At 30.0% G+C, this 14,111-nt stretch overlaps 1 protein-coding gene across 1 annotated transcript in view; it reads right to left on the minus strand.

The window, feature by feature from the left end:
* Nmdar1 (glutamate ionotropic receptor NMDA type subunit 1) overlaps positions 1-14,111 on the minus strand; it is a 52,179-nt gene that overhangs the window by 15,293 nt on the left and 22,775 nt on the right. The window contains exons 12-14 of the mRNA XM_075370628.1: positions 12,303-12,537; positions 8,141-8,289; positions 5,186-5,343 (exon numbers count right to left, since the gene is read on the minus strand). Coding sequence (XP_075226743.1) covers positions 5,186-5,343; positions 8,141-8,289; positions 12,303-12,537 — 542 coding nt within the window. The remainder of the gene's footprint in view (positions 1-5,185; positions 5,344-8,140; positions 8,290-12,302; positions 12,538-14,111) is intronic.

The raw sequence follows: 14,111 nt of genomic DNA on the forward strand, positions 1-14,111 counted from the left end.
GGATCGCTATGGTAACAAACGGGACATCTTCTTAGACAGAATCATTACTGTTGACGAAACATGGATCCATCATTACAAGCCGGAGAGTAAACGGCAGAGTATGGAATGGAAACATCCAAATTTGCCCTGCAAAAAAAGTTCAAGACCCAACCATCCGCAAGAAAACTAATGTTTTTGATTTTGTGGGACTCACAAGGCCCAGTACTGGAACATTATGAGGAAAGGGGCATGACAATAAACAGTCCGCATTACAGTGAGATGCTTACTGCCAAGCTGAAGCCTGCAATTCGAAGCAAACGCGAGGACTGCTGTCGAAAGGCGTTGTGTTGTTGCACGACAATGCCTGTACACACATACTGCTGCCCACACTGCTGAAACGCTCCAGAAACTCAACTTTGAAGTACTGGTTCATCCTCTGTATAGTCCTGATCTTGCCTCTTCTGACTACCACTTGTTTGGTCCACTCAAAGAAGCATTAAGAGGTCGTCGATTTACCTTAGATGAAACAGTGAAAGAAGCGGTGCACCCCTGGCTCGCAGCTCAATTGAAAACCTTCTTTTATGAGGGCATCAGGAAGCTTGTACAATGATGGACCAAGTGCGTTGAAATGCAAGGGGACTATGTTGAAAAATGATGTACATATAAGTTTCCTATTTGTATTGCAATAAAATTTATAATTACATTGCGGGTAATAATTGTCTTACCCTCATAATAAATGAAATCTTACGTTGTAGCCAGCCAAACCTATTGGCCGCACAGTTCTTAGAGCACAATTAGCAGCCACGTGTCTATTGTTTAGGTAGGATAATATTATTATGAGGCCAAGTAAAACACAGACTCATGTGAGACATGAATGGACGATACCGTTCTCTGTTGTGCATGCCTACTGCAGCACTCCTCCCACTAGACAATTAAATTACATATGTTATTGTCGACGACCTCATTGCATCAGTTTAGTTTTTTATTTATTTGCGCAAAGTTTAATGTGTACCATCCCTCCTGAAAAAAAAAGTGTCTCTTTGTGTAGCTGACTAGCCTGGAACATTTACATACGACGGAAATGTTTTATATTGTTGAGTTTGCGAGAAAAATATCTCATACACAAAAAGCTTCATATAGATCAGCATGTCAAGACAAGTCTTCATATACCAGGATTGCAAAAGAAAGGCCCACAACAACTTATAACAAAGGCAAGTAGCAGTGATTTCACTTCCAAAGGTAATGAAAAAGGTAAAGGGAATGAGGGTATTAAAAAATATTTTCTGAATCTTCTGCCGATGAAAAAGTGTTTATATTTCTCTCAGATGCTGCTCCATATATGATCAAGGCAACCAAACCCCTCCAAGTATTTTATCCTAATTTGATTCATGTGATGTGCTTTACTCATAGAGTACATTGACTTGCTGAATAAGTACCTGCTCGCCATAAGGCCTATAAAGAAAAACTACCAAATGTGCCTTTACCTCCTGAACCAGTGGTAACTCAATGGGGAATGTGGATTGAAGCTGTGCTGTTTTACAATAAACACTTCGAGATCAGAGGTGTAGTAAATGACTTCGATAGTGCACAGCCTATACAGTTTGTCAGTCCAAGGAAGCAGTTAATGATTCTAGTATAAAAAAACAAGTATGAACGATTCTAGTATAAAAAAAAATATCTTGAAATTCAAGGTTTGGTGTTGACTGAATCTATTCAGTTAATGAATAAAATCCACCAAATGAATCCGCATTGCCACAGGTATTCCCATGCAAACTTAGAAAAATTTGGGGGCATTTTGAACAACAACCCAGGCTTTAAAAATTTGTGTCAAATTGATAGTTTTATTAATGGGATGGGTGAACCTTTGCCAGAAACAATAAGTGCTAACATAGCACCCAAATTCAAATACTGCCCAGTTACCTCGGGGGATATGGAACAATCCTTTTCCACGTATAAAAATATTTTGAGTGATTGAAGACACAATCTTACTACTGAAATTTGGAACAGTATCTGACTGTTTATGTTTACAAAAGTAACAAAATGTTAAATAATTGCTAATTATTGAATTTATCGATATGTTATTCAACTACTTACTAACTGTATGCTGATTTTGAAATAAAAAACTAAAGATTACTTTTTTTAAATTTAAAGTTGCATATTTTGACACTTTCATGCATATTTTAAGCATTTTCATGCATATTTCAAGCTTTTTATATTGCATATAATCCAGTCTCTAATTATTATATTTAATCTGAATAAAATACTTTTTTTTATTTATTAAATAACATTAGGATTTCAGTTGACTAGTTTTGGATTTAATTCCTGTTATACTGGCTCGCCATTACTTATTCTTCAGGCTCAAATCTCTCGAGAAGACTTTCTCAATAAGTAAAAAAATATGAAAGGACATTAGTAAAGTTTAAAGATTTTCTAAATCAAACTCAACATAAAACTCTTATTACAATCAAGTCAATATGTACCTGAGCTGTTGTCTGTATCTATATTCTATAGCAATTTTAGAAATAAGAAATAATTTTAATAAAATTCATTTGTATTAAATATTTCATTATTTATTATATGTAATAAACAATACCTCTATTTTCATATGTTTTTCTGTGCGTAAAGGGAATTTCTTTTAAAATTCAAATCACAAAAAAACAATAAAAGTTAATATACTATTAATTAAAAATCAACCTAATTAGACAAGCAAAAAAAAATTGGAATAGTTGAGAATAAATGATTTGATATTTAAAAATCATAAATTAAACTATAGAACTGGATAAAAAAAATAATAAATCTTCATATTTTACTGAAAGAGGAGTGATTAATCCATATTTCATCCAAATATACATGTTTTTAATTAACTACACAAAATACAGCATAAACACATGTAATTAAACTTAAATAAAATAAAAATATAATTAATTATTAGAAATGTGAATTAATAATATATGTGGTTTTTTACATATAATTAAACTACATTATCTTTTTAATAAACTTTAAATGCCTTTAACTACAGTACTGTCATTATGAATGCCCACTAGATGATCTACAGAAACCAATTTATTAAATATTCTTTCAGTTATTGAAATTTCTCCTTACCTTACACCCTTCAATGCTACTCTCTGAAATGTTTTAATTGTTTCAGAATGTTCAGATTGTATGTGGCCCAGTTTAAATTCTTCTTAGAAACTGCATTCCTTTTTGTTACCTTTGCTGTCATTCTCTTCTTTATCATCATTACCTGTATATCGATCGTAATTCTTTTCTTACATCATTAATAATCATTTTGATATCTGATTTACATTTCAAACTGCATTTTTTTTTATTGATAATGTAATTTAATTAACTACTGTCATAAATACCAAGCACTGAATAGTTTTTTTTTAGTTAATTGCATTACCACTTGAATTGAAATTTGTGTAAAAATTATAATACTTTAACATGTTGACCACAAAATGAACACACACCATGTGGATAATTACTTAGTTCTACAGTAAGGCAGATTTATGAAGATTTTGAGTAGTATGTTTCAATACCACTTGTAAAAACAATCACATATCCATTTGCACCCATTCTTCTTGTTAGTATACTTCAACATGTGCAAGAATATACAAAAATATATATATATATATATATATATATATATATATATATACATTTTTATACAAGTTATTCAATAATTAAACAGACATATTTAGTGAAGGAGACACTTAATGCAGGCAATTGAAATGTTTGTAAGTGTTAGTTGTCAACCTTATGAAGAGTATTAGTCAGTTGTTCAATTAATATTTAGTAAACATAACTTCTGAAGTCTTAGTTACAATGGCGTGTCTGCTCAAAGAAAGTACTTTTGAAGAACAGCGTTCTGTGATTCAATTTTCACTTTCAGAAAGTGTACAACCATCAGAAATATTCGCTTGGATAAATAAACAATAAGACAGTAGTTGCATGAATCATTCAAGCTTTTAAACGCGGGTATAAAAGTTTAAAAGTGGCTGCAAAAGCGTAATCGAAGAGCACCATTCCGGGCATCCGGTAATAGTGTCGACCTCAGCATTAGATTCTTGTACTGATCCATTTATCCATGAAGACCAATGACTTACAGTTGAACAAATTGCTGAAAAATGTCAAGTAAGTGTTGGCACAACTCATTCCATCATTCAAAAAAAAATTGAACTACCATAAGACTTGCGCATGGTGGGTTCCCAGAGAGCTTTCTGTTCATCAAAAAGCCAAGAGATTTCACATTTGCACCAAACTCAAAAATTGTTTCAATAACAAAGGTGATGTATTTTTGGGCAGGATTTTAACCTATGATGAAAATTGTATACATCATTTTGAGCCAGAGTCCAAACATCAAAGCATGCAGTGGAAATATCCTGAATCACCTGTCCATAAGAAATCCAAAACGCATACCATGGTTGGTAAGGTCATGTTAACCATCTTTTGGAGTGGCCATAGTCAAATTTTCTGCGATTATTTGGAGGATCAATGTATTATCAACAGCCTATATACTCAGTCATGACTGAGAACAAAGTCAAACTCATATTGAAGAAGATATGTCTGGGATGGCAGATGAAAGGCACGCTTCTTCTTCAAAACAAGACTCAACCTCATATGGTACAACTGACGCTGTAAACTATTGGCAAAAGGGTTGGAAGCTCCTACCTCATTCTCCTTACAGATCTGACCTTGCCCCTTCAGATTTTTATCTGTCCAATGAAAGAAGCTTTGCATGGCATCAAGTTCAATGACAATGAACAGGTAAAGAAAAAAGTACAAAACTGGCTTTGAGATCAGGGTAAAGAATTCTTTGCTGTGGGGATAAGAAGATTCAAAAAAAGATGGAACACGTCAGAGAAGTTGGTGGGAATTACATGGAAAAGTAGACAAAAAATTTTATTTACTTAAACCTTTTTGCTGTACAGCTATGTGTCTAATTATTGAATGACCCTCATACATACAGTATATATATTTTATTTATAACAAATTATATATCAACTTATACATAAACTATGCGTTATGAGATGCACTATTTCTTAATAAATTTTTATTAAATAATTATAAAAATGACTCAGCAACATCTGAAGATCAATTGTTAATTAAGCATTATTATAAAGTAAAATAAATTTAATTGCAAAATAATTCCAAATAAATAAATATTTATTAAATTAAAAATAGTATAGGATAATTTTTTATTTACCCTGTTTTAACATCTTGAATTGCAGCCTCCGCAGTATCATAATTATTAGCTTCCATTGTTCTATACATATTTGATAATTCTACTTGTCGCCGAAAATACATATCAACAGCTGATCCCTTTACAGTAGCACAAGTTAGATTTTCCATTGTATTTCTTAACTGAAAAAAAGTATATATATTTATATGTATTTTTAAATTAATAATACTCTTTTTTTTGTTATCTTTTTTGTTAATATTTTTAAATACTTATAATTAAAAAATAATTCAAACTAGACAATGTCTAAAATAAACAGTATGATATTTAAAAAATGAAATGTAACCCGTGTGGTAGTAAACAAATAGAAAAACTAATAAATCATTCACAAAGAATTACAGTGGACTTAGGAAGAATTCAAAGAAGATAACACTAAAATATCTAACAATGTGTAACATTCAATGTAAAATAAGCACACTGTTACTAACATGGGAATAACACAAATAAATAACAATAAAAATGAAATATAATAACTAAAGACTATGCTTATAAATGGAAAGAGAAACATAAAATGATGAATGGACAGGTGACATACTAAGAAGTTGCATTACAAAAATTATTAGAAAATAGATAAGTAAAATATTCTGTTGACAACGTATTATAATAATAGTATGGTGCAGTTCAAGTTAAAAATTTATTTTCTGAACAAAATACAAATGAGTGTAGTCTAATTCAATTTTTGTTACATTCAAATGGCTTTTATAAGAATGTAATGGCTATATATAATTTCATTTATGTACGGTACATATTTATTAAACAAAATTGATGGAGGTAAGAACTTTGCAACTGCATTACCTAATGTGTAAAAAGAAGGTAAACTTTATATATATATATATATAATGCATAGGTGTGCATCAGTTTATATGTAATATAGGTAAAAATAATACAAGAAATTTATTTTAAGCATGTGTCTGTAAACTGTATTTTAAAGCTAAAATTATGATTTTAGATAATTTAAAAAAAATAAATTTTTTTAAAAATCTGTCCAAATATCAAGCACTTAATAATATTTAAAAGTACCACTGAAATATTGTAGAATCAATACCCAAAATACTTCACATTTTTTTGTGAAAAAATAATTTTCTTTATTTCCATATTTTTTTCACAGAAAAAATATTTTATGTTACTCTTGTAAAATATTTAATTCTAAACAACTTATTTAAAAAAATTACACTGAAATAGTGTCTGCAATAATTAATTTTATTATTAAATTTGTAATCCATTATTTTCCTGTTATGGGAAATACAGTGCTAGATAGTGCATAGACAACTGTCTACATTCTTCAGTATCTTACTATGATATACTATTTTTACTCACTGTCAGGACAATGACTGATAAGGCCATGATACTGAATAATCTTCTGCATAAGAACACTTTCAATTAATAAGAAATAATTAAATAAATATATATTATAGTGATTTTGTTTAGGGTAATTCTTTGTTTTTTTAAAACTATTGACAATTACAGGTAAGATAAAGTTATAGAGCAATGCCATAGCAATTTACAATTAAAGGATATACAGATATTAATTTCATTTACTGTAATGGTTATGCTATTGAAGAATGTCATCAGCTGCTTTCTAATCAAAAGTTTCCTAATGGACAGATGTTTATAAATACTCATAGGCGACAACAGGAAAGATCATTTACAGTAATATCAAAATGGGATATAAACAGGTTTTGACTTTGATACAAAAAAATCCAACTACCAGAAATCAAAAATTATCCACATTTGCAAATTCCATAAATTAGTAAACGGTGAGCACTTGAAGATGAGTTCATGTTGGTGAGCATGTTGAAGATGATAGGAGTATAGACTTCTATCATCTTCAACATCTTGAAGAATGTGATTATAATCAGAAACCAAACTATTATCACATTTTTGTTTCCCTTCAACAATAGCAACAGTTGAATGTGCAATAAGAATTTGACAACACTGAAGTTTAAAATGCTGTTCATTGAATAGTATACAAATAACAAAATTAGTGTTTTGCTTAAAAAATTGAAATCAGTAACACCAGCATTGTTTGAAAAAGCATATGATGAAATGGCAATTGGAATGAAATGGCAACGTAGATTTAAGAGTAAAATACAAGCATTTCCATTTATTAATGTTAATAATGTACTTATTATAACTAATAATATACTTATTAGTGTTAACGAAGTACACATAATGATGGATGCTTATCAACCACAATAGGAACAAAAATATTGTTCATGTTAAAGAAATTCTATGAGGAAATAGCATCAGAAACTTGAATGGCAATGGGAAATTAGCAGAGAATTCTTTATAATTATTTGAAAATGGATCACTTTTGTCAACATACTGACCTAAAGATGTTACCAGTATATCAATCAATGCTTATTAAAAAGTACCTTGCACTAAATAAATGTAATCTTCCTGTAAAATTCACTCCACTCTCAAGACTTAGTACCAGTTCATATTTAATTGTTTCCTCACTTGAAAAATTAGCTCTTGAGATGTCTCAGTGATGTCATTACTATAGTAAAAGAACAATCTTGTTTTGCTGAAGAATGAAATATCCAAAAATTTTGTGATTATTAGTAAAGGTTTGTAGCTACCAAAGAAAAGAATTATGTAGGTTCTTTTTAAAGGACATAACATAAAACCTTTAAATAAACAAGATTATTGTAAAATAGTCATACATGTGTGTATATATATATATATATATATATATATATATTCACAGTATTAACAATAATTAAAAAATATATTTTTCAACAAAATATGTGGGAAGATAGCTGTGAAAGAATGCTGATAATTATAAAAAGTATATTCATTCATTAAAAGTATACCAACTGTCATGTATGTTAATTTAATAAAACAACAAATATAACAAAATAAACGTGCAGTACAGATGTTATAATATTATTATTGTCTTTCTTTTAAACATTTACTTACTCTTGCATCATTAATGCCAGTTAATTTAGTTTTTGGTCTTTCAAGCACAAGGAAAGCAGCTAGATTAGCTGTATATGATGCAACAATTATCATAGCAAAACCAGCCCATACCATTCCAAGGACTCGAGCAGAGAAACTACGTGGAGTACCTAAAAAATAAAAAATTAAACAACATGTAATTCATTATCATATAAAACTGTTATGTAATGGAGCAATTATTATTAACTTATAATACAGGTCATAATACTGGAACAGTAGTCCATTAAACAATACATGAGTGACATTAAACAAAAAAGTAAAGTTAATATGGACTTTCTAGAAGTTGAAACGATAAAGTCCATTATAATATTAGCCTTTAACACTTTAACTGTTCTTGTTCATATCATGAAAATAGTAATTAAGATGAGATTTAAAAAAGCATCCTAACATTTTCAATACATGCTGGGTTGGTTTAATTAACACCTGCCAACATCTTTGTTTTACAATTAAGTGCTTTTGAACACAAAATCTAAAAAAGAATAGATAAATTTTACAAAAGATTGATAACCTATAACCCCAATAAGTAATGTAGAAAATATTTTTGCTTTTTTATCTTAGTTATAACTTAACTATAAATTTTGCATAAAAAATGAGGTGAAACAAGATACTACATAATCAAAATTAATTATATCAGTTATGATACACAAATTCACCAAAATTTGTTTGTTAAGCATTATTACGTAATGGTATATGATATTTTTTTTAGCTTGATTTCATTAAAACTGGAACACTGAATCACATAGATTTATTTAAAATGTTGTTTTTAAAGTATAGATTACATAGCTATCACAGTAAAATTAGCATAAAATAGTGGAGTGATAAAGAACTAACTAGAACAAAATGAAACTATGAAAAAATTTTGTTTTGGCATGTAATTAAGAAACTGAAGAGTCTCAAATGGCAGGTGGGAGTAGTAATGTTTTTAAGGAAACTTTTTTATATAAAAAATGGATTTTTTGAATGTTTTTTTTTCTGAAAACCAGAAAAAATTCCTGACAAAACATTTTGATAGAGTTATAGCCCTTTGAAGTATCATCTTCTTTTTAAACCTTTGAAAAGGTCACATTTTGTACCCATTTTACACAAATAACTTTTTAACAAAGCCTCTGATCAAAAAATATTTCAAGTAAAAGTTGCATATATTTTATAACAAATTAATATTGAAAAAATACAATTTTTCAATAGTTATTTATACATGAATGAAGCTAACTATATATATCCTTTAAAAATCTACAAATAAGATCATATCCATTTTATATAAAACTTATTAAAAGTTATTTAAACCCAAAAAAGAACACTTTTTGGGGAGGGGATTTTTCATATTTTTGTTATTTCTTAGTGATACAGTGTAACAAAAAATCAAATTTTCAAGAAATAAAAGCCCTACAACTTTCATTTAAAATATCTTTTGATCATTTTTGGCCATTGAAAGTAACTCCAAAAAAGGTTTTGTTGGGAAATAGAGAAAAACGTACACGGCTCATTTGGGTTTTTATTCTTTGAATCTTAAAATTTTTATAACTCACAGCTATAATATATAGGTCTAGGAAATTGGCCTCTGCCATCAAAAACACTAGAAATAAAAAGTAAACTGTTAAAAGGGCGGCAATTTATAAATTAGGATTTGTGAGGCAAATGAAAAAACACAAGGCAAACATGAAAGAAAGATTAAAACTGGAATAAAGGAGAATTTGGCCCGTTATAAATAAAGAAGACCAGAGAAAACAGCTGTAACCAAAATTGCCTGGAAGGCTGGTCACAAAATTAGTTATTAGAAACAAAAGTATAAAACAATCAATATGTGATAGAACATGAATTAAAATAATTACAAAATTTACTTTATCAATAATGAGGCTGAAACTTCACTGCTGAATTATGATAGGAAACCAATAATTAATCAACTTTTTATAACTAATAAGACTTATTACATTATGTACATAAAATTTTGAAGTTGTAGCTGATGCTTTGTATGGGTATCCTGAGTTTATGAAGTGATTTGCAAAATTTCATCCTGTTTTAATGTGTATTGGTTGTATCTATGTGTGAATGTGTATCCAGTTTGTCTGATATAGCAGTTAGTGTAATTGTTGCAGTTTATAAAATCCTTGATTGTTGTTTTTGTTTGATTGTATTTTATTATTACTTTGAATGATCATAAGATCAAGTACTGTATCTGTTTTTTTTTTTTTAAGAAACACAGTACACTTACATTTAGAAAATGGTGGCAGTTCTATAACTCCTGGTTATTGTTGTATATTTTCTACTACAAGGAGTTTTTGATTTATTTTATGGATGTTTGTAAGTAAGGGTGTTATTTGGTAGGTGAGTTAATTACTATTCCAGTAATTAACCTGACCAGATGTTTAATTACTATAAAGAGTAGAATTACTCATCTATGAGTAGATCACCAGATGAGTTAATTACTATACCAGTAATTAATCTGACTAGATGTTTTACTACACTGAGTTCTCACAGTGTAGTTGTCAGCTGATAAATACATGTGTATTAGGTGATGCAAAGTGTATAAAAAGGCTGCATTTGTATAAAAAAACTGCGTTAGTGTATAAGCTGTAATACTACATAGTGCTAATGCTAAGTAGTCACATGCACTGATAAGTGTTTCAGATGTACTGTGTTTTCTATGTATTTTAAAGGTGTGTTTGTTATCCTTTTTTGGAAATAGTAAGATCAAGAAAGTTAAATGATTTGTTGCATTCATGTTCTAAAGTGAAATATGGTTCTTACTCATTAAAGGAACTAACGTTGGAGGTACTCTCAAGAGTATATTTCTCTTAAAAATAAGATGAGAATATCTGCTTTATATTTTACTGCTTAAGATGAATCTAATTAAATTAAACAAAAAAGCTGAAGTGTTCATAACAATTAACATGTGTAGTGTTATTACAGGTTTTAAAAAACTAATATGACAATTTCTAGATAAGAGTATTATGTGAACTATGAGGGCTATCCAAATGTAACTTATGTTTCATTATAGTTTGCAAAAGAGTATGAATAATGACACCATCTTGGTGGTTACTGCTAGCCTGATTCAGTAAGTATCGAGTTGTGCAATGTGAAAGACTGTGCTGTTGATTTTTTACAAGTGTTAAAATATGTAGCGCTACAGAAAATCCTACCATAAGTGAACTGAGATCGGTTATTAGATCTCTTATGGCAAAAAACTTTGCCAAAGATTTCACTTAGCCTTTGCATGAAGTTGTGATGAAAAAGTTGGGTTCCAAAACTTCTTTTAAAACATGAATTGCAGAGTACAGCATCTGCTCTGATTTTTCTTGAGGCCTGTGATATGGAAGGTGAGGCACTACTTCATCAGATAGCGGCAGTTGACGAAACTTGGGTTTTGTCAAAAGAACTATGTAAATATCAAGAAACACTGTCAGAAAGAAAGGTGATGGCTACAGTTTTCTAGGTTAGAAAAGGGATTACTTTTATAGAATTCATTAAGTGTGTCACTGCAATAAATGCAGAAGTGTATAGTTAGACTCTAAAAAATTATGTAAAACAATGTGGTATGTTGACTTCTGGGATTTTCTTCATCCATGACAATGCTCCTCCACACAAGGCTCATTGTTATCAAGAGCTTTTGATGAGAAATTTGGATGATCCTGTGTACAGGCCAGATCTGGCATCAATCATTTACCATTTCTTTCCTCACATGAAAAAATTGCTGGCAACTAAGCACTTTGATGATAATGATGTGGGGCTTCAAGAAGGTATCACTGAATGGCTAAAAAAACCAGGCAGCAGAATTTTTTCAAGGATACAGAAACTCATCCATAAATATGACAAGTGTTTCAATTTATTTGGCAAACTATGTAGTAAAGTAGTTTAAGGATTTATTTTCAAATTCTTTTAAAATGTTTTCATCAGCTGTTGATTTTTTTAATAATAAAATGCAGTTTACTTTCTGGACAGCCCTGATAGTTACAGAAAGATCTTTCTGTATTTTCCAGTCCTTTATAGTCATATTATAGATGGTAGTTGTGTTAAAGTAGTGAAATACTGCTAATGTTGTGGACAATAGTTCTAAAAGATCTTATTAGTTAATTATCAATTACAAAAAAAATCAGAATATAACATCATAATGCAACATATATTTTACCTTCTCCAATACCACTATTTAAAAGGACTCCCCAAGCAAACCAAATAGCGCTTGAAAGGTTAAGAGCATCTTCTTCTGTACCATCAGTATTAGCCAATTTAAATCTACCAAAAGGTGAAAATCTATCTAGTAAGTATAAAACTAATGCAACTACATGAACAGATACCATCACAAGTATCCATAATGTGTTACTGAATGGTTGCAAGAATGATACAAGAGTTGATGACCTGGATGGCTAAAAAAACAAAACAGAAATAGTATTATCATTAATATTATATTATTAGAATTTTAAATATTTAAAAACTTTTATTGTTGAAATAAAATTAACATTAGACCATACATGATGAATTTTTTTCAACTTATATAAATTACTTAAAAATAAATTATACTACATTATTTTTAAATGTTAGAAATTCCCTGTAAAAAAAGAAACAAAACCACTTGACACACACACATCATTCGCAAAGGAATTGAAAAGTCATGATTTCTTACATATGGTCATGCTTCACTCATTCCACTAATATGGAATATCATCCTTGCTCATTATTATTATTTTTTTTTTCTTCCTATGTAATAAAGTTATCTCTATGTCTATTAAAATAATATACATCAGGCCTACATATGCTTATAAATTTTCATTCATTGTGTTCTGCCAATGGGGCAGGTCTTGCCATGGCTGCTCTCCACTTGTTCCTGTCCTGTGCAAGTGTTTTTGTTTCCATATATTTTCTTCTTTCCACAACTCCATCAATCAACTGAAATCTTCTTATTCCCCTTCCTTTCTTTCTATTTACCAATCCTTCAACTGCTTCTATTAGTAAGCACTTTCTTCTCATACAGTGTCCTAGCAAACTCCTTTTCAGCTTAGAATGATGGTATTTAACATATTCCTTTCCTCTTCTACTCTTCTCAACACCTCCTCATTTGTTACTCTATCCTGCCAACAGACATTTAACATTTTACGCCTCACCCACATCTCAAACACCTCAATTCGTCGTTTGTCTTCCTTTCTTAAAGTCCACGTTCCTGCAACATAAAGCGTAACCTTACAAATAAAACACCTTGCCAATCTCATCCTTAAATCTAAATTTAATTTCCCACATAGTGAACTCCTTTTCCTACTAAATACCTCCTTACCCATTTTTATACTCCTTTTCATTCTGTGGTACTGTTAAGATCTTCCATTATGAGGCTACCCAAGTACTTAAATTTCTCCATCTGCTCTAGTACCTCATTCCAATTCTTACATTAATATTTTCATCTTTGCCAGCTAATAGCATACTTTTGTTTTCTTTTTATTAATTTTCATCCCTAGATTTACAAGCCTTATTTAGGTCAAGCATTTCATTTAACTTTGTTACACTTTCTGCCAGCACCATCATGTCATCAGCATATCATATACATTCTATTCTTCTACCATCTACTGCCACCCCCAAACCATTGTTGATGATTTCTTCTAGATAAATATGAAATAGTGCAGGTGACATGCAGCATCTTTGCTGCACTCCCCTTCCTATTTCTACCTCTTGCTTTGTCTCACTTCCTATTCTTACTTTTACTTTCTGGTTCATATACAACTCTTAAGTCTCCTACCTTTCCAATCAATTCCTTTCTTTTTCAAAATAATCATTAATTTATACCATCTTACTCCATCAAAAGTTTTCTCAATGTCTACAAATGCAACATATACTCTTCCTCTTTTCTATATATCTTTCACCAATAATTTGAAGCAGTCCTATGGCATCCCTAGCTCCAACTCCCCTTCTAAAGCCATATTGTTCTTCAGCAATATTTTCATCCAATTTATTG

Source organism: Lycorma delicatula, chromosome 7 (genome assembly GCF_047948215.1).
Source record: "Lycorma delicatula isolate Av1 chromosome 7, ASM4794821v1, whole genome shotgun sequence".
NCBI lineage: Eukaryota > Metazoa > Arthropoda > Insecta > Hemiptera > Fulgoridae > Lycorma > Lycorma delicatula.